The following is a 22311-nucleotide window of genomic DNA, read 5'->3' as shown; positions in this document are numbered from 1 at the left end:
AAGGCCTATGAAATCTCTTTGATCTGGTCCCTGCAACCAGTTATTTAGTGGTGCTTCTGTTTTTAGGTAGTTTGGAAGGCACAGCAATTCAGGTATGGACAGCTTAAGTAATACTTTGGGCATGCAAAACCATGAACCTTATAAATATATCAATTCATGCTCACTACTATATGCATATATATGTATGTATGTATAGCTAGATAGAATGCATGTATACCTATGTGTTTGTTTGTGTGTATGTGTATAACTATTATTTATAATAAGCAAAGTTATCTAATGGGAAAAGGACCAGATTTGGTATCAGAAGATCTGGGTTCAAATGTGAGCTCTACTACCAGGTCAGTTAACTTTTCTGGGCCTCAGTTGTCTCAACTGTAAAATGCAGTAGTTCATGACATCATAGACCCATAGAATTAGAAAGGGACCCCAGACGTCATCTAGTCCAGTCTTCTCATTTTACAGATTAGACTAAATAATCTCTAAGGTTCTTTCTAGCTTTCAATATTATGACCTTATGAAAGTAGAAAATAGTTAATGTACTTTTGACTATAGAGAAATCAAATAGAAAATATGGCACACACACAAAAAAATTGAAGTACAAAGGTGTACTGCTTGGTGGCTCAGTAGATAGAGTACTAGGCCTGGAGTCAGGAAGACTCATTTTCCTGAGTTCAGTTCTGGCCTCAGATGTTTACTCGCCGTATGACTCTGGACAAGTCACTTAAACCTGTTTGCCTCAGTTTCCTCATCTGTAAAATGAGCTGGAGAAGGAAATGGCAAAGTATTCCAGAATCTGCCAAGAAAACCCCAAATGAAGTCTTGGAGAATTAGACATGCCTGAAAACAAAAACTATGAAAGATACAAAGTGTCTCTCAGTGGTTCTTAATGAAGGCTTTCTTTCACTTTAGCTCCCTCTCAGAAACTGTAATGAATCCAGAGTATAAATGCCACATTATTACTACTTATGATCATTACTAGTAGCAGCCCTGCCTTTAGCTTCTCTGAGTCTCAGTTTCCTCATTTGTAAAATGGGGTCGTATATTTGCACTAGTTACCTGAGGGGATTGTTGTTAATGAAGTGCTTTGTAAACTCCAGAGTGGTTATGGGAACATAAAGCTATATAGCCTATAATTACTATCTTACTTATTTTGGGGTTGTTTTTGTCAGTACTTCAGACACCTAAGAGACATTCCCTTCCCTGCTTTCAATTCCTTCACTTCCAGAAATTATCTCATTGGCTCAAAGGATAAAGGAACTTAGCAGGTCATCAAGTCACTCATTTTACAGATGAGGAAACACTGAATTTGAGATGACAAATGACTTGCCTTAGGTTACATGGTTAACTCGGAGTGAAAAGAATGACTGAGTTTGAACCCTGGTTCAGCTAGTTCCTATTCCTTTGACTTCAAGGGAAGTACTTCACCTTTCTGGGCTTCTTGACTTATGCATAAAATGTGGGTGTCCTTAATCTGGAGTCTATGACCTTAGTTCTTTTTTTATATGTATTTTTGATAACTATATTTTATTGTAATTGGCTCCCTTTGCAATCCTATTTAATTTTATTCATTTAAAATATTATTCTGAGAAGGGGTCTGTAAGTAAGTCCAGACTGCTAAAAAGGCCCCATGACAACCCCTGGACTATATGATCTCTAAGTTACTTTCCAGTTTTTAATTCTATGATCTTTCCTATAAGAGCTAATGGTAATGGCTAGTGCTATTATATAGCACTTTAAGGCTTACACAGCACTTTATAAATATTATCACATTTTATCCTCCCAACAACAGTGGGAGGTAAATGCTATTTATCATCCCTCCTTTTATAGATGAGGAAACTGAGACAGGCAGAGGATAAGTGAGTTGCCCAGGGTCATATAGCTTAGTAAGTGTCTGAGACCAGATCTGAATCAGTCTGAATCCACTAAGCCATCTAGATGCTCACACTCCTATAGTAGAGATGGATTTGTAAGCCAGTATTCCAACTCCAGATCCAGTGCTCTTTTCATTATTTCAAAGATGGCAGACATAAGGCAGAGCAGCTCTTGAACACCTACAGTGTAGTTACTAGGAGCCTCTAGAAGTTACCAAGGCAGTTACTACTTCTTGTTTTACATAAGGAAAAATTGGAAAGTAAAGGTCACTGGAGAGAAAAATTAGACTTTGATTGCCTGACTTTGACCAGTAATCATGTCAGTGACCTCTATCAGAAGGCAGATTGCATCCCTGGATTATCAAGGATAATTTTTTGTATGCATCCTCTCCTGACCTAGGATCTGTCTTTGGGTAGTTAGGTAGGTAATTTGGGTAGGTGGTTAGTAGGCTACTTAGGCCAAAATGAGAGCCTATGTTACCAACAACTGTGGATATTTATCACCTTTAGTGTGTTTGCATCAAAAAACTTAAACCTGAAGTTTTTCTTTTATGACTGAGTATACTTATTTTCTATTCCATTCAGAATTGGTGGATCTTTCCATAGTAGTCATATTATTGTAATTTAGACCAAAGTAAAAGAAAAAAAAGATTTCACAATTCAAGGGAGTCATCTTGGGACCAAGTACATATTTAGTAATCTGCATCCTCTTTCAATTATTGACCCTTCTAAATCTTTTGGTGCTTTGACCATCGTCCTAAGAAAAAAATTTTCAGCACATGTTCCATGATGCTGTTTTTTTCTTCTTCTGTAGGTTAATTTCACATGTGGATTTGATTTGATTTTATATTATTGCAGACTGGAATAGAAGTTGATGACTGGCCATTATTAGGCCAATTCCAAAATGAAGTAGACTATGTAAGGAGCTTGATACTCCACTAAATACTTTAGATTAATGTTCCCCTGGGGAATGGAATAATAAATGACTATGTGCATATAACTTAACTATCATCAAAGTTAAACAGAATCCTCTTTTGTGCACAGTGAAAGATTTACTAGGATTATCCAGCTCATTCTTATATAACTGAAGAAGAGAATAGAAGAAAGGAGATGAAAATCTGACAGAATTACCTTAAAGGGAAAAGGATATTTGTCCAGAAGCAAAAGTGAATTAAAATGTGTTAGTCTCCCAGCTTGAATGTATACACTAAGGACCTTCAGCTTCTACAACACAATTTCCATCTTTGCTTAAAGGGGCTCTCCATGAGCCATGAAAAGTACTATGCTGTGACTAGCTGTGACTATGTAGATTCAGCTTTAAAACTAGTAAAACTAGTCATCAAATAAACCTTGAATAAGATCAGTCTTTAGAACGTAGACATTTCAGTGACTGGCAATTAGTGATGATATTCTTTCAACAGTAATCGGTGATACACATACTGAATTGATTCACTGATATGTGAGAAAAAAAATTAACTGGCTTTTTGCTTGTTAGTAGCCTTCATAGATAAATTTAGCTAAAAGAGAACTAGATCTAAAGGGTAAAGCCACAGAGATTTAAGGAAAGGAGAAAGGAAGGAAATTAGTCTTTATCAGGTGCCTACTATGTGCCTGATACGGTGCTAATTAAGCCCTTTATAAATATCTCATTTGTTCTAAGTTGGCCCACTACATACAAAAACATATATACATACACATACATCTATTTCTTCCCATCCTCCCTCCTAATCCCCTAGTTGACTGAGACACTTTGAGCAGAAACTATCCATTAAAAAGCTGGGAACTCTGCTCTAAGATGAAATGGAGGATTCAAAAGGAAATTGTTTGGGGTTATTTTTTTCCACTTGATTTATCTAGATAATTAGAACTTCCAAGCGTGCCCAAATTCTACACTTGCATGTGTAAACACAGCAAGAATGGTTAGTTTCCTTTAGTTAATACTAGCTGACGGCAATTTCATTTGTAAATTTATCTGCAGCCATAATTTTTGACAGCCTGATTCCATAGTCTTAGTTACATTACTTTTTTATTCCTCCATTCACCAAATACTTTTGGAGTGTCTCCTTATATATAGTGTTCTGCTAGGCCCTATGCAGGATTAAAAAAAAAAAGTTTGATTCTTTTGAATTCTAGAAGTCCTTATCCAAACTCCCATCTACCCTGATGAGTCGCGTCCTTCTGACAAAGCTCATGACTACATCTCCCACTTTGGGCTCTAGGGATTTTTCTGAGGAGCAATGGGGAGTTTCTTTTGCTTTTGGCTTGAGGTAACATTTTGAGCTGTACTCCTCAATATTAACTGCCAGTTGTTGTTGTTGTTGTTGTTTGTCCTTCATTCTTGAAGAAGACCGTGACATCAAGGACATGATGCCATGACATGCATTTAAGTGAGAGAAAGCTGTGCAAAGTCACCGGCCTCACTTTCTTCTCCAGAGTCATCTGGGTTCAGTGGCAAGATATTGATCAGGACAACTGGAGATGGCTGTGGATACAGTGGGAGACTGTGGCTTTTTTAAGCTAAGGTCTTTAACAGGTCTCAGTTTGACTGAGACAGAATGACCTCTATTACCTAGTTTAAAAAAAAATCTGGGAGTGGAATTCACTCAGAATTTCTGGCTAAAACATAAACAATTACTGTTTACATTCATGGGGGGGGCTCACAAATAATGACCAAGTGGGGCTTGGCCTGGGACCTACTGTTAGCCAATCAATGAGAGCCATAGGGCTAGATTAATCACTAGTGCTAAGTGCCCCAATACCATTTTAACAATTAAAATCAATTAGGTATTACATAGGAATATTTATTGAGAAAATATAGCAAAAAAGAAATATGAACATTTCTACCTAACACCTGGGAGTACATTCACAGTATACTACCTCATTCCCTGGGGAAAGTGGGCTCAATCTTAAAACAGTTGCTAAAAAGCATTCTCCTCACCAAGTTCACTTCCAAATGTGTCATAGCCAGTGGATAACTTACTGTGTCTCTTTTGGCTGACTTTACTGCTATGCTGGGGGAGATACGACTTCTCTCCTCCTTGAGCTCAGCTGTTTGAAAAAATTTGCTGTGTACTTCGCCTCCTGAACTTCTAGCTGCTTGTTCTCCTAATCTTTTGATGCTCACAGGGTTACCACATAGTCAATACTCCTCCTCAAAGTAGGAAAGACCCAATGCAGGATGGCAAAGAATGGAATCCAGCATTCATTCTTTGAGGCCTGAGGCCTCTCTCCTCATCCAGAGGCTTAGAACTTGTCCCCTTCACTCACTGTAACCAGCCAGGCAGGAAATAGAAGGAGCTTTGCCTGGACCTTGTCATGCATGCCATCAATACATTAAAAGTCCATTTCTTTGTCATGTGATTAGCAGACATAAAGTTAGCTATAACTAAATAGTTGTCACTCAGACCCAGGCAGGAATTGAATCAGCCATGCACATTCATCAGGGCTATACTTGTCCAGTTCCCCAATACAAAAGAAATGGTACTAGAAAACAATTAGATTATAAGGTACTTGAGAATTGTTACTATAGACTTGAAGCCTTTTTCTTCTCCATGCTTAAATACTTAAAAACAAAGTGACAGCAATTCTCTCCCTATCCTTATAATATAAGATAATTAGACAGAATTAATTTTTTAAAATATAGTAAAAAAAAAAGTGTTACCTTTCACAGTTGTCAACTTCAGAGGTTGTATGCTTATTCCCAGCACAACAGCTGGCTTTGTGCTCAAAAACAAAATAAAATTTTTGCCCCCCTCCTAATGGCTTGATATGTCTGGGGATGTAAATTCATATTTAACATATTTTTCTGTGCCCCTTTGGATAGACAAAACAGTTTCCTTACTTGCCTTGCCCTTATTAATAGCTCTTCAGGGATACTACCATTGCTTAATATAGTTTTGAAGTTCTTCTTTTGAAACTGTTTCCAGACCCAGTTAATAAGCCACATGAGAAAAGCAAACTCTCATTTCTTTATAGTCACATGATGATTTTACTTTTTTTTGTTTTAATAAAAACCCACATTGCCTAGTCTGTTCCAATCTAGTTTATTAACCAGACTTGATTTCAAATGCCTTTTGGTTGTTTCTAGAAATCATATTCACTTTCACAGGTTGGAGATTATCACCTCTAAGGATATTCAAAAGATTGTGGTACAGGCTTTGAAGGCACTTCTAAAAAAAGAGGTCCAGAAATGTTTTGAGTAATGGCAAAATAATGGAACAAGTAAATAAACCTCAAGGTGACTACTCTGGATGAAACAGCATTCATTTGGTTGTATAAATTATGTTATAATTGCTATTACAATTATACATATATACACGTCAGTCAACAAGCATTTATTAAGCACCTTTTTTGTACCAGAAACTTTATGCTAAGTCCTGCAGATACAAAGAAAGGCTAAAAATAGTCTCTGCTCTTAAGGTGCTCATGGTGTAATGGGGGAGAGAACACACACACAAAAAAAAACCCATATGCAAACGATATATATAGGATAAATTGCAGATAATTGGGAACAGGGAGACATTTATCACTTAGAGAGACTAGAAAGCTTTTCTTGTAGAAGGAAGGTTAGCTGGTATTTGAAGCAAGCCAAGAAAGCCATTTCCAGGGAGGAGATGGAGATGAGGGAGAGAATTTGGAGCATGGGGGGGCAGCCAGTGAACATTCCTAGAGTCTAGACATGGAGTGTCTTGTTGGAGAAACAGGAAGCAGGCCAGTGTCATTGAATTGCAGAGGATTTGGGAGTAAGGCATAAGAAGACTTGAAAGGTAGGAAGGGTCCAGATTATGAAGAGTTTTGGAAGCCAAACATGATTTTACATTTGTCCGCAGAGATGATATGAAGCCACTGGAACTTATTGAATATGAGGATCAGAACTGCACTCTAGGAAGATCAGTTTGACAGCTAAGTTGACAAAGCACTGAAAGGCTTAATCATTTTGTCTTAACATTATAAGGGTGCCAGAGGAGCATACAGGCTATCCATTGGTTATCCCTTGCTCTTGCCATGTGATCAGCCTGTCTTTTTTTTTTTTTGGCTAGGCAATGGGGTTAAGTTACTTGCCCAAGGTCACACAGCTAGTACGTGTCTGAGGCCAGATTTAAACTCAAGTCCTCCTGACTCCAGGGCTGGTGTTCTATCCATTGCACCATCTAGTTGCCCCAGCAGCCTATCTTTTTCAGTCAGATATTTCTTTGTTGACATCCTTTATTCTGGTTCTGTTTCATAATTTCTTGTTTACAATGTGTTGCAGTCTGATTACGTTCATCATGCATACTCCATTACCTAGCAAGGATACTACAAACATGGATGCTACAACTAAAACGGGGTATTGTGGTGATCTATTTATCAGCAAGTTGCTGTAGCTGGGAGTGGTTCTTTGCTCAGAGGAAGCAGCACATTTTGATATTTTTAGAGAAAGTTTAAATGACTACCAAGCACTTCCAAGCTCTGGACTCACATAGACCGGGTACAAATGTGGGGGCTGCTGAGGAAATCCTCCTTCTCTATCTGGAAGGCCAGATTATTGGACTCTCAAGCCTAGGCAGTTAAAGAGTCAGCACTCCTCAGAAACTCCCTTAGAAAGCCAGGGTTCAGGAATTTGCACTGTGTAGGTCACCAGGAAGAGTACATGTCAGCCTCTGCCACAAAGCACATGTGCTTAAGTAGGACTTCTTCATTTATTTTTTAGCTACTACTATCTCTTGAGCCAGGAAAGTCCATACTTGGAGGGTCATTGCCCTCTCACTTCTGTTCAGTAAAGGGGGAGAAGAAAGATAAATGTGTCCAGGAGCACCCTTCTTATACTCTATGGGTAAACAAGTCACAGTTGCTTGTGCCATAAGGCAGCTATTACGAGCTCAAGGTAGGGGAGAATTTCACGACCACCTACTGTATCCTTTCTGGAAGAAAGGAAGAGGTAAAAAGAAACCCAGAGTTCTTGAAGAAGTCTTCTTTTATAGGCCAACATAAAGGGGTAGCTTCTCTGGCAATATTCACAACAGTCTGTGCCAAACAATTTGGTTTCTAACTCCTTCTCTTCATGTCACATTGTCACCCTGGTGCCCTCCTCTCCTCATTGGTGATAACCTCCTAAGAATTACTGTTTTGGAAAGGACTTTAGCCATACTTCAACTTATTCTTGCCCCAACTGCCTCTGGATTCTACTTCCTGCTCCTCACCTTCACATTAACTCCACATAGGTACCCTCCCTCCTTCTGCCCCTTCTTTCTAGCACCTTTGTATGTGTTGTCTTCCCCCATTAGAATGTAAGCTTCTTGGGGGTAGGAGCTGTCTTGCTTGTATTTGTATACCTAGCACTTAAGACAGTGTCTGGCACATAGTGCATAATAAATACTTCATCCATCCATCTGATTAATACAGCCCCACAATGTTACTAAGCATTTGTCTATTGCCCTCTTACCAGTAGGCATGTCACCCTCTGCGTGAGGAAGTGCTTTCAAAAGTCCTGGACAAAGGCTTACTTGCCTATAAACTCTTCAACTTTGAAACGCTCTTCAGGTCAACATCTTACACACAGTCTCAAGCACTAGACATGGTATAATCCCTGCTGTTGGAGGAGGTAGAGACTGATAATTCTACTTGAGTTGTGGAATGCTGTGTTCTGAACTGCAGTAAGGCTAAAGCCAATCTGGGCATCTGTATTAAGTCCAGCACTGATGCAATGAGGCCCTAGAGAATGGAAGGTCTCCATTTTGATGGGAGAGTCAACTCAGACTGGAAAAACACAGCAGGATAAAGCATCTATGCTTATCAGCATTGGGATGAGGGGTGTGAGCAGCAAAAGTGTTTTCAGCTTGTGGGACTCAGTCTCAGAAACAAACAAACAAAAACCAAATGGACTCAAGCCCTGCTTAGTATAGTAGGTGGGACTGAGAGACCTGGCAATTCAGCTTAGGGGAAGTCAGAGGGGTTGGAATTTCACCCCAAATCCCAGAAAACAGGCAGAAAAAGAGTAGGAAAGGCTGGTGAAAATCAGGCAGACTCCTCAGGAGCCTAGGCTACACATGTGTCATGTCCACTAAGCTTTTACAAGTACAATGCTTCCACTCACCTAGGTCACCACAAGCAAAGCCCATGCACATGGGAGAAACATTAACTAGGTTGGGAACAAAGTATGAATTCTCAGAGTGACTGAGCCACCAAAATGTGGGCGGAAAGGTTAGGAGGACAAAAGAGGTCTTCTGTCACACTCGCCCTTTCACTAATGGGCTCTCAGCTGGTCAGACAAGGGAAAACCAAATGTTGATGGACTCTGGAGGCGTCAGAGAGTTTAATTGTTTGGGTATTGTTCAGAAAGAAGGGATTGTCCCTCTTCCGAAAAGCAATGCAGAATCATATTTTTAAATGCACAAAGTAAAATAGGATTGTAAATGAAACCAATTATGTTGAAATGCAATGATCAAAATATTAAAAATAAAGTTCAAGTTAAGAACGCCCATTTAATTCTAAGTATTAGACAGGCAACAAGGAACCATATCTTTTTTTTCTTTTTTTTCATGAGGCAGTTGGGGTTAAGTGACTTGCCCAGAGTCGCACAGCTTGTGAGTGTTATGTATCTGAGGCCAGATTTGAACTCAGGTCCTCCTGACTCTGGGGCCAGTGTTCTATCCACTGCATCACCTAGCTGCCCCTGGGACCATATCTTCTAAACTTTCCATCTCCTCCAGTGCCTAACATAGGAACTTGCACACACTGGGTTCCTAATAAATGTTTGCTGGGTGAATGCTGAATTTTCCTGATAGATTTTATTTACAGAAAAAAATCTTTAGAGAACAAGGTTTACATGTTTGTACATAAACCTATGAACGAAACGTGTGTTCTGAATGCCCCATGAAGAACAGTTTTTCTATGACCAATTCATAAATGAGAAGGTATTTATTTGCTATCTTTTAGCAAAGAATTGGAAATAAAGTAGATACGCACTGACTGGGGATTAGCTAAACAAAGTATGGTAAATGAATGTAATGGAATATTACTGTGCTGTAAGAAATAATGTATGTGATGAATACAGAAAAGCATGGAAAGATGTACATACATTGATGTAAAGTGAAATAAGTAAAGCCAAGAAAAACAATACATACAATAACAACATGTAAATGGAAAGAACAATCACTCAACAAAAAACCCAAAAGTGAATATAACATAAAGATCAAGCATGGCTTGAAGAGATTGGAGAATATAATCACAACTGACTCCTTCATAGAGGGTCCAAAGGTGTTATATATTTCACACATTTCTGATCAGTTATGCCGATTTTTTGTTTCCTCTTTATAAATCTATTTATTAAATAGGATGAATTGGGAAGCAGAAGGGGAAAGAATACTGTGGATAATTATAATAATATAAGAAACAGAAAATATCAATATAAACATTATAAAAAATACTGCTGTCGTGACTACTGGATTATTTTGTGAACAGTTGATACCAAACCTACCCCCCTACCCCCCACCCCCACCTGTCCTGTTTCTTAGACTATTGACAGTTTTTACTTTTGGCAGGTGCATAAAGCCAGATTTCTCCTACTTAAGGCCTAATCAATCAAATCAGTCAATAAAGCATTTATTAAGCACCCAGTATGTGCCAGGCACTGTACTAAGCACTGGAGATACCAAAAGAGGCAGCTTATGGGCTTCTTATTACGAAGTAAAACCCTTTGGTGTGAAGAGCATCCATTCTCAAACTACCGACTTCACCATCGCCTCTCTCATCTTCCGGGCTGCTCAAAGCAGCAGCAGCAGCAGCCATTCAGCTCTTGGCACCAGTTAGAACTGGGGGAAGTAGGGTGGGCTTGATTATATTTGGATGATAAAGGTTCACCACAAGACAGTGGAAGGGTGGGTTTTATTTAGAAGATAAAAGTTCACAAAGCAGCTGTTTTTGCTTTTTTTCTTCCTAAACTTATCGTAGAGCTTTTTATGTGGAAGACACTTCAGATATGATCATCTAGTCCAACCTCCCTCATTTTATAGATCAATAAACCAAGGCTCAAGGAAATCAAAGGACTTGCTCAAATTGTCCAGATTATTTAGTAATGAAATAATATTTTTAAAACACTTAGCATAATGACTGGTACATAGTAGATACTAACCTTTCCCTCCCCTCTAACTGGCTAGGCTTGATCATGAATCTTTTAGCTTCCTGTCCATTAAGTGCTTTTCCACTCTGTCATGGCAGTAATTCTTAACTTGGTTTTACAACATTCCCAGATGCCCTAATATTTCAAGAGGTATTATAAAATTCTCAAAACAAAATTAATTTGAATTACCTTAAATTTTATTCTTATATACATATATATACATCTATATATCTATATATCTATATATCTATATCCATATCTATATCTATATCTATATCTATATCTATATCTATATCCATATCTATATCTATATCTATATCTATATCTATATCCATATCTATATCTATATCTATATCTATATCCATATCTATATCTATATCTATATCCATATCTATATCTATATCTATATCCATATCTATATCTATATTTATATCTATATCTATATCTATATCCATATCTATATCTATATCTATATCTATATCTATCTATCTATCTATCTATATCTATATATATATATATATGCTATGCAGAACTTTTCAGAGGAGTGTAGGAGATGTACTAATGTCAAAGAAAATGTAATTAGAGTCACATGGCTAGTAAGTGCCAAGTGTCTGAGGTCAGATTTGAACTAAGGTCCTCCTGACTCCAGGGCTGTGTATCTAACCATTGTATCACCTGGCTGCCCCTTTTTAAAAGCTGTTATATTTGCTTTTATTAATATTGTTCCCTCTGCCCTTATAATAATCATTTATTTTCTTTTCATGTAAAAGACAAATTTATTCACTGTACTATTGTGTTATCTCAGCATCTAATTCACTTATTCTGAATATAACTTAATAAAGTATAAAAATATATCATAGCTTCTTTAAAAGCCAGGTAATTTTAGTTTACACTGTAATAAATGTTGTGATTTTTATTTTTTAAAAGTTTTTTACACATTTGGGTGATTATCTTCTTTAAGGTGATTTTCACACTGAAGAAAAACATTCTTTAGTGATTACATGAAGACCTTGATGTATTCTCCTTTTCATACATTTGCCAGAACTTTTGTTCTTTGTGCTAGTTATACCAGTATGATTTCTTCTGTTTTCTTGTGGTTCAGGTTCCCTATCTCCTTAATGCTTCAGTAATTTCATAATCATACTGTACTTAGGATACCTCACTCATTTTCAAAGCCAGATTGTAATTTTCCTTACAGAGGATGACTTCAGAACAAGCTTTAGAAGCAGGAGAAATTGGACTCAGAACAAAGCACATTTTAAACTTTCCCAATTGGTTTAAAGAGGAATCTTGAAAATGAGCAAATTTTCTTACCAATGTTCACTTCTTTTTTACTTCAAAGCTTTTTTTTTAATACAGATTGTAGATGAATGACATTTAATAAACTATTTTTCTTGGTAAAGTATATTTAAAAGGGCTTCTTAAAAACACACACACACACACAATTAAGCTTTTGCGTTCCCAGGCTTCTAAGTCAAAAATACTGTTTGTTAAATAGGAATAGTCCTGAAAATGGAAAGCTAATTTTACCCTTTTACCTTCTCACACAATAAACACCTTGTTGGTCACAGAGAACAGCAAATCATTTGCTTAAAGATAGAAGCCAAGAAGCCAAATGCTCAATGATCTTTGTTCAGTGAGCTTAGATATAAAGGAAGCAGATTCAGTAATATCAGACCTTCAACCATATTATAAGGTAACAGCATTGTTGGAAGTGTAAGACGAATAACTTTTATTATTTTAAATTAAAACTTTCTGGTATAAATAAAATCTATGCATCCAGTAGACGGAATACAGAAAATTTGGAAAACCTTTCATAGACAGTCTCTCTGATAGAATGACAGTGAGTTGGGATATTGCTGTGTGTAGGAAATGATGAGCTGGTTGATTTAGAAAAACATGGAAAGACTTGGACTTATGAAGGAAGATGCTATCCACCTTCAGAGACAAGTACAAATAAGCATAGTACAGTCTTACATATATGTATATGAGTATGTATGTGTATGTATTTGTATGTTTATGAATACCTATGTATATGTATAATATATATAGATATCTGTATATATTATTTATGTGTGTGTGCCCCCCCCCTTAATTGTAGCCTTCTTTGGGTGGGGGAATAAAGGAAAAAGTACACAGCAAAGAACAAAAGAAAACCTACAAGGAAGCAAAGAAAAGCTAGACAGCTTTAAAAACAATGTGTAGTATTTATTATATAGGTTTTCTTGAAATGGAAATTTATTGCTTTGTGTTGAATCCTCTGTGTACGTGGCAATTTTTTTTTCTTATTTTGTACTTAGGTACTTCAGTTTACACACACAAACAAGATATGCTATGGAGAACTTTTCAGAGGAGTATAGGAGATGTACTAACATAAAAAAAAACAAAAGCACAATAGGGTTTCATTTCCAAAAAGCATCTTCCAGATCTCCAGTCCTTCTAATTGCCTGGTTTACATTCTTATCAGCAGATAATGTATCAAATAATTAAATGGCACAGGAATATCCATTGTACTGTGCATTGCATATTTTAGCATCATCTAAGATATAACTGGGTTTGGCAGTGATCAACTGTGTTCAACAATGTCATGAAGAATACCATGGACAACGTTCCAAATGGGAGGATTCCCTGTATATTCAGAGGTTTTCTAGAAATTCCTCCTTGTAGATAATATTGTGTAGATTACATCAAGTCTCAGAATATTATCCTGAGACCGTGACCCTTCTTGATTAACTTAACAATTCACAGAGGGCAAAATCAAATGGGTACAGAATGCTTATTGTTTAGACTTTGAAATATAGGATTCTAGGACTGGAGATGAAGAATAGAACAGGCCAGATTTTATTTGGGAAACTGCACAGGGGGTTCAAGAATCCCTTTGGGCTCTCTGACAAGGACTTCCATTTTTAAAAAGTGTTATCCTGGTGATGATGTATGACTGCAAGTGAAATGATATCACAGTCTCCAAAGAATCAAAATTACAAGTGATCCAGAAAGCAAGACAGACAAATGTTGGGCATAAGTAGACTGTTACATGCTATCAGCCATGACTGGTGTCCGAGAAATATTGTCAAAAGTGTCTTTCCAGAAGTGATGAAAAAAGTGGTCTAGTCATGTAGCAAGAACAAGGTATTAAAAAAAAATGTAGGTAAGGGAATTAACACTTATGCGGTACCTCCTACTACAAGGCACTGTGCTGAGGGCTTTATAAATATTATTTCATTTGTTCATTATAACAGCCTTGGAAGATAGGTACTATTATTATTCCCATTTTACAGTTGAGGAAACCAAAGCAAACAGAGGTTAAATTACTTGTCCAGGGTCACCCAGTTAATAAATATCTGAGGTTGGATTTGAATTAAGGTCTTCCTCACTCCAGTCTTGGCACTTTTATCTACTAGCTGCCTCACTCAGGTGTATAGATAGCTCAGGCACTGCACTGGTATCTCTGGAACACTTAAATACCCAGAAAAGAAATTCATCATATTGAGTAGATCTCCTAGGGAGGATTTGTGAGAGGACATGGATAAGAATTACACAGAGTGAAAAGGTATTGGATGGGTTGCCACTAGGTAGAGTTCTAACATTGATGAAATCACAGTTTCATTAAAGAAATTTAGTTGAAGACATGATATTTGTTAGAAACTTCAAAGAAAAACTTTTAAAACTTTACCTTTTAGCCACTTTTTTTGGAAAAGAAAAATCAAAAATGGCTTAATCTAGTAATGCTGCTGTGTTAAGTTGTTTTATGGTGGGAAGGAGATTGAGAAGATGAAAAGTAGCTATTAACTTTTAAATATTAAGTGATTAGACCCCAACATATTCATGATAGTAGGACTAATTTGCTGACTGAGTCAATTTTATCACCAGAACACATTTAAAAGCAATGCATGGCCCTGAATATCTTAGATCCCTAATTACTGAATTAAAGAGAGAGATTATTAAGGAATTAAATAGCTTTAATTAAGGTAGTTTTAAAAATTAATATTGTTTTGGTCATATGTGGCTGATGGATATTTTTAGACATTGATCTATGTCAGCAAAGATTCTTTTTCTTCTACCTTATTGTGCTGTATTAAGTTTTCAAAAGCACAACAGAAGAGAGTTAGTTTAGTTTTAACTACTAGTTATTGCCCTGATTCATTTCTTTTTTTTTGTAACAAGATAAAAAGCTTTGAAGACTAATGTAATTTTTATCAAGCCACCATATTGTCTAGTTGAACTATTTCAGCTCTTTCTCCCCTTCACTTAACTTTGGAGAGGAACTCCAATAGGGCATTGGTAAAAATGGATGGGAAGGGAAAGGGCACTAATTTTATATACATGTGTGTGTGTGTGTGTATGTATGTATGTGTGTATGTATATATGTATATGTATACATATATATTATATATATATAACACAAAGCCAAGCCTGTAGAGTAAGTCTTTTTTTTTGTTTTTTTTTGGAGAGGCAATCAGGGTTAAGTGACTTGCCCAGGGTCACACAGCTAGTAAGTGTCAAGTGTCTGAGGCCAGATTTGAACTCAGGTCCTCCTGACTCCACGACTGGAGCTCTATCCACCTTGCCACCTAGCTGCCCCAGGAGTAAGTCATTTCCACTGCTTCAGATATAATGAGTCAAAGCTTTAAGACATTGCTATATGCTTTCTTTAGAGGGTCATCTCTTATAAAGATACTGGAATCCCAAGGTATAGCTGAAATTTTTCTTATTAGCCTCCCTCTTCTAACATCCCTCACTCCACAAGGGGAAAAAAAAATCTCCCCTAATTACGAACAAAAGTGATAACAATTTGTCATAAATTTACTGATTCCTTCATCTTTGTCTCCAGTTCATTTTTTTGTTAATACCACATAGATCCCAGTGAGAAACAAATCTTATAGTAATGATCTTTGGGTAGGGTCTTCTACTTCAATAAAATAGGGAAGTGAAACTCCAAATGAATAAATTCTTTTGCTGTAAGAATCATCTCAGAATCCCTGTTTGTAGAGAACATCCACAATTTAAAAAGATAAATCTACCACATGCCTGTGATTTGGGGAAAGAATTTCTCTTTCATGCTTTTGGAACTATACCCCTTAAGAATATGTCTCCCAAGTTCTTGACTAAATAAGGTATAGAGAGGATCACAGGAGATAAAATGGATTAAATGAAATTGATTACAACAAAAGCTTCCGCAGAAACAAAATCAGTGTAGGTAAAACTAAACAGGAAATAGTTGACTGGTAAAGAAATCTTTGAAGCATGTTGTTTCTCTGACAAATGTCTGAAATCTAAGATATATAGGGAACTGATTCAAATATATAAGAACAAGCTATTCTCCAATAGATAAATAAATGGTCAAAAGATATGAGAAACATCATGGAAAATGCTGTCCACATCCAAAGAAAGAACTACAGAGTTTGAATGCAGATAGAAGCATACTATTTGCTCTTTTTTTTCCTTCTGTTTTGATTTGTTTCCTTTTTCTTGTGGTTCTTTATATTGTTTCTAATTCTTCTTACAACATGACTAATGTGAAAATATGTTTAATAGGAATGTATATGTGTAGCCTATGTCAGATTGTGTGCCATCTTGGGGAGGGAGGGAGAGAAAAATTTAAAACTCAAAAGCTTATGGAAGTGATTGTTGATAAATCAAAATAAATTTAAAAATATGAAAAAGCAGTCTTGAAGGGAAAAAATACAAGCTGTAATATTAGCTACATGAAAAACTTTTCAAATAATTAATAATAAGGAAAATGGAAATTAAAACAATTTTGAGATTCTACCTTAAAGCCATTGATAACTATGGTGGGACAAGGAGGTTTCTCCAGTATTTTAAATAACATTTGATGAACTGGTGTGGGGGCTCTGAGCTTATTTGATTGAAAGCTATGGATTATCCTGGGGCTGAGAATAATAAGATAAACTATAAGAACAAGTCAAGGAGCAGAATGTAGAGTGACCCACAAATATGATTGTTAACTTCTGTAATTCTGTTAACATCTAAGGAGTCATCCTATTAATTCTATTATACTTAGTTACACATCACTTAGTTATTAGAATGTAAGTAAGCTTCTTGAGGGCAAGGACTGTTTCATTTTTGCCTTGGTTTTACCAGTATCTAGCATTTTGACCGGCACATAGTAGGGTTTTAATCTATGCTTACTGATTATATATGCCCTGAGGCAAAAGCTATCCTTTCCTTCCCCAACCACATTTCAACTTCAACCAAAAAACTGTAGTAATCTTCTTAAGAAAAGAGCTAATTTTCTTACTAATTCAACGCTAATTATCCTTAACTTTTAAAAATTAGTCTAAACAGGGGCAGCTAGGTGGTACAGTAGACAGAGCTCTGGCTTTGGAGTTCAAATCTGGCCTCAGACACTTGACACTTACTAGCTGTGTGACCCTGGGCAAGTCACTTAACCCCCATTGCCTCACCAAAAAGCAAAAAAGAAAAAAAAAAGACTAGTCTAAACACAAAAGACTTAACTACCAAATTAAAAAAGTGCAACCTTAAAAAATGTTAGAAGGGGGAAGACTGAGCAGGAAATGTGTCACATCAGCCAAACTAGCAAAATCTTCCCCCTTAAAGAAAAAAGTAGTTTAAAGGCACTTAAAAGTATTTCCTCCCCTGGGAGGAGGATTTTTGTGGTTGTGCTCATAGTTTTTTTTCACAGTTTCAAACTAGTCATATTCTTAATACTTCTGATATCCTAGGGGTGGGAGTAGTTAAGGGTGAAAGATCAAGTTTACTTTTAAAATGAGAGAAGTAACCAATTGTGAAAATGTTCAAATATAACTTTAAAACTTCTCCTAAACAGATAGTTTGGTATCAGTGCTATTTTGCAGTTTTTCCTGAAATTATGCAGTTTGAGGTTTGATGATTTATGACTGAATTTTTCTGTGGAAGGAGGGGGAGAAACAAAAGAAGTGATGGAATTTGCCACAAGTATGTTTTAGAGTGTGAAGGGAGGAGGAGGGGCAGGCTTTAGTGATATTAATTTAAAATATATGCCTCAGGGGCAGCTAGGTGATGCAGTGGATAGAGCACCAGCCCTGAAGTCAGGAGGATCTGAGTTCAAATCTGGCCTCAGACCAAACACTTGACACTTACTAGATGTGTGACCCTGGTCAAGTCACTTAACCCCAATTGCCTCACCAAAAAATAAATGAATGAATGAATGAATGAATGAATGAATGAATAAATATATATGCCCCAGAGACAAATTTAATTTTCTCCAATACAAAGGGGGGAGGCATTTATAAGTGACTTTCAGTTTAAAGTAGAAAAAGTATTAGCATTGTTAAGTAATTAAAAGTTTCAAACTGAATTGAAATAGTCTTTGCTACCTTCTTTTCCCTCTCCTACCAGAGTTATCTTTTGAAGGGGAACCCAGGTTCGATTGATTTTTTTTTTTATTGGCCATTAAGGGTAACATAAGTCCTTAGCAAAATTAATACAGTAGTGGAAATATTCAATGTGATATTGTCTCTTTTTGTAGATTGACCTTCTTCTCAGGCAGTCTTTACTGATTGGTTTGCTTGTCTCCATGGTATCAGGAATACTGTGTTTTAATTTCAGTTCTTCTATAACAATCCAGATTTTGGGAAAACTTGTTTTATTTGAAGATTTTGTATAATTCACTTTGCAAAAAAGAACCACCTCCTCTTTTACCAGAGCAATATTTCAAAGTTTGACTCATGACAGAAAAGAGAAAAGTATTTATTCATTATTTTCTGAATATGATTCTTTTACAAGACTCCTGTTGTCTATTCTGGTATCATTTTTTTAGACAGCCAAAAAAAATGGATGACTGATCTGCACTGAGGGGAAAAGTGTTGGTCTGTTGCACGCTATGCCTGCCAGGCAATTTGCTCATTTATTAGCCAGTGGAAAACTGAGATTTTGGCTGCTAAGCAAAGAATAAGAGCAATATAACATTGTTGGAATCCAATACTTTTACATAAGGAGTCAAAATATTTTACAGGTATCATAAAACTTAATTTATCCTCATGCTATCATTAATGAGTTGTGAGGAGACAGACTTTATCACCTCAACTTTATAAATAAAAATATTAAAACAGATTGTTGGAGTAATTTACTCCTCATTTCAAAGCAAGCTATTGGCAAATCTCAACCCTAAAATTCATTGCCTATCAACTTATGCCATTGACTTGTTCTTTCTACTTACCACATTTTTTTTTCCATTAGCACACATTCAAATTGTACATGTACTCAGAAGGGCAAAGGAAATATAAAAGAGGAACTGAAATGCTGACTATGCCTTAACTGAAGAAAAAACAAATCTGTTTTAATTTTTTATTCAGGATAAGTAGTCAAAGGATATGAACAAATGTTTCTCAAAAGAATTGCAAACAATTAGCAGTATCTATGTGAGATATTCATCAAAATAGTTAATAAGTAAAATGCACATCAAAACAAGTATGAGGTTTCACCATATACCCAGCAAATTGTCAAAGATGGCAAAAGATGAGAATAGTCAATCCTGGAAAAGCTGAGGGTGTACAAGTATCATAGCATACTGTAGATGGAGCTATGAATTGGGCTAACCATTCTGGAAAGCAATTTTCAGTCATGTCTAACTCTTCGTGACCCCATTTGGGATTTTCTTGTCAAAGATATTGGAATGTTTTGCCCTTTTCCTCTCTAGCTCATTTGACAGATAAGGAAACTGAGGCAAATAGGGTTAATCAACAGCTAGTAGGTGTCTGAGGTCATGTTTGAATTTGGCTCTTCCTGACTACAAGCCTGGCATTTTATCCCCTGTAGCACCTAGCTTCCCCATTGGAAAGCAATAAGTAATTATATTAAGAAAAAAAATGACTAAAATGTCCATAACCTTTGACCCAGAGATACCGCCTCTAGATAGATGTATCACCTAGCCCAAAAGGTTAAACACAGAAGGGAAAAAAGTCTCATTTACACCAACATATTCATAGAAGAACTTTTTGTGGTAACAAGAAACTAGAATCAAAGTAAATATCAATGAATGGGAATGGCTAAGCAGATTATGTTAGATGAATGCAATGGAATATTATTGCAGCTTAAGAAGTGATGAATATAAAGAATTCAAACTTATATGAACTAATATAAAGTAAGAAGAACCCAGAAAATGCAAGGATGAAATACATAATGACTATAACAGTGGAAATGGAAAGAACCACAAAAACAAAAACAAAATTGTGGAACTGAATAGTATGTAATTATAATAACTAAGCTTAGCCCTGTATAAGAGATAAGAAAATGTGCCTTCCTCCCTCTCTTATTTGTGGAAGTGTAAACCTATGCACATGGAACATTATATATACTGGTGTGTTGATTTTTCTGAACTGTCCTTTTTTTTTTTCTTCTCATTTATTCTTTCTTGTAAGGGATGGCTTATGGGTGGGAGAGGATGTGCTTGGAACCATATGTTCAGAAACAAAGATGATAGAAAAATAAAAATATCAATAACATTTTAAAATTTAATTCAAAGTATTGCATTCAAGCAGTTTAATATTTTTAAGAGAAATAGGCATTATCTATGTTCTGAAGGAGTTTCCAGTCTTATTGGTGAAACACTGTAGACTAGTGAAAGAGTATTTAAAAAAAAAACACAAGTGCAAAATGTGAATAGACATGCTATGTATTGAATGATTATAAAACTCCTTATTTACATTTCTGTAGCTTAGAAATGGTTGAAAGCATAAGTGGGGGAAATAAGTTAAATAGTATAGTTCTTCTTGTAACTTAATATCAGTAATAGTAAACTTTCCCCATCCTAGGCAATTAATAGCAGCAGATTTAAAAGCATATTCATGTAAATTAATCATTAGTGACCAGGTTCTCACAGATATTAGCTTGAGCATCAATTTAGGGAACTTCAAAAAACAGCAAGCGTATAATTGTACTTTGTATAAGAAACCCATACTGTGAGATTGCAAAAGAGAATTTATGTATCCCTCAGGAAAAAATGTATCTTCTAGAAAAATCCTTATCTTTCTTCAGGTCTAAATGATGCACCTTTTTGTAGAATTTCTTAGAAATAAACTGGAAGGAGCTCAGCATTTTAGCATCATAAGAATTTAATAGTTGCAAATGGGAAAGGTAAGTGTAATTAGCAGGAATATATAACTGAAAACAATATATGAAAAGGGCTTCAGTATATCGATTTAATCAACTTCCAGAAGCCCATGAAAACAAACAAACAAAAAGAATAAAGTTGCCAACGTAGTTCCTTTCTAATGATGTGTTTTACCTTCTCCTAGGTTGAAAAAGAAAAAGCAAGCCAAACAAAACGCTGAGACAGCATCAGCCAATTTTCGCAGCACCACAACTACTAAAACTCAGGCTGGAAAAGAAGATGCTAAAGCAGTTATTTCAGAACAAGATAACTTCAGCATTCCTGTGGAAGAGGCAGAATATTTAACTGATGAAGACAAAAAAAAGAGAAAAAATAATCAGTTAAAAGAGATCAGACGTACAGAGCTAAAGAGATATTATAACATAGGTAAGTTACAATATTGCTTTTGTTTTAAAAGCAAACTTTATAATATATTTTATAAATTATTATATGTAATATTTATATATACTTTATATAATATAAAAGTTACATATAAAATATAAAAATATAAAATTTTATAATAGTAAATGTCTTGCTGTGAAGATCAAATTAGTTGCATTTGTTTCTCCTGTGAGAAATATGTTTATGCTAATGTAATCAATAAGTGACCATGCCTAGTAAGGTTACTATATAGGTAAGAGAGTAGTCCCTACCTTTGGAATCTGGGAGCTTGGTGACTTATCCCTAACTACACTTTCCTACTCCAACGAGGTGGCCCAGAGATGAATTATTTTCCTTTGTTCAACCTCTGTTCCATTCTGGAGGCCAGAAAATTCACTGTAAATAATGCCAGTCTACCCTACCTAAATCTTGCTTACTCAAGACTGTGTAGCTTAGAGGTAAATGGTCCTAAGTCACATTGTTTGTCTGACTCGGCTATTTGGAAGCTTCTAAGAGTTATTAATAAAAAGATTAAAACTATGAGAATCTCTTATAATTATTGGTAAAAAGCTACAAAGATAGGATGAAATCTTAGCTATTTTGGATGGAGGTTCAAAGCTCAGGCCTTTTTAGTTCTGTATATTTCAGGTTCTTCACTGGCTTTCTCCATTGCAGTCCCTCAATACACAATTAATAAACAAGCATTCATCATAGAGGATTTGTGACCATTCATAGTTTTATCTGAAACAATGTCAAAAAATTAAAAATAGCTTGAAGAAATAGAGGAATAATACAGGAAATGCTATACTTTATAATAAATTTCATCTTACTATCCTTGAATTACTTATTTC

The 22311-nt window shown here is 35.9% G+C and overlaps 1 protein-coding gene across 1 annotated transcript in view; it reads left to right on the top strand.

Moving 5' to 3' along the window:
• Window positions 1–22311, top strand: part of NCOA7 (nuclear receptor coactivator 7) — a 175110-nt gene that overhangs the window by 71370 nt on the left and 81429 nt on the right. The window contains 1 exon segment of the mRNA XM_078155161.1: window positions 21225–21466. Coding sequence (XP_078011287.1) covers window positions 21225–21466 — 242 coding nt within the window.

This window comes from Phascolarctos cinereus, unplaced genomic scaffold, assembly GCF_003287225.1.
Source record: "Phascolarctos cinereus isolate Bilbo 61053 unplaced genomic scaffold, phaCin_HiC Scaffold_5;HRSCAF=322, whole genome shotgun sequence".
Taxonomy (NCBI): Eukaryota; Metazoa; Chordata; class Mammalia; order Diprotodontia; family Phascolarctidae; genus Phascolarctos; species Phascolarctos cinereus.
This window is presented reverse-complemented; position numbering and strand designations above follow the sequence as displayed.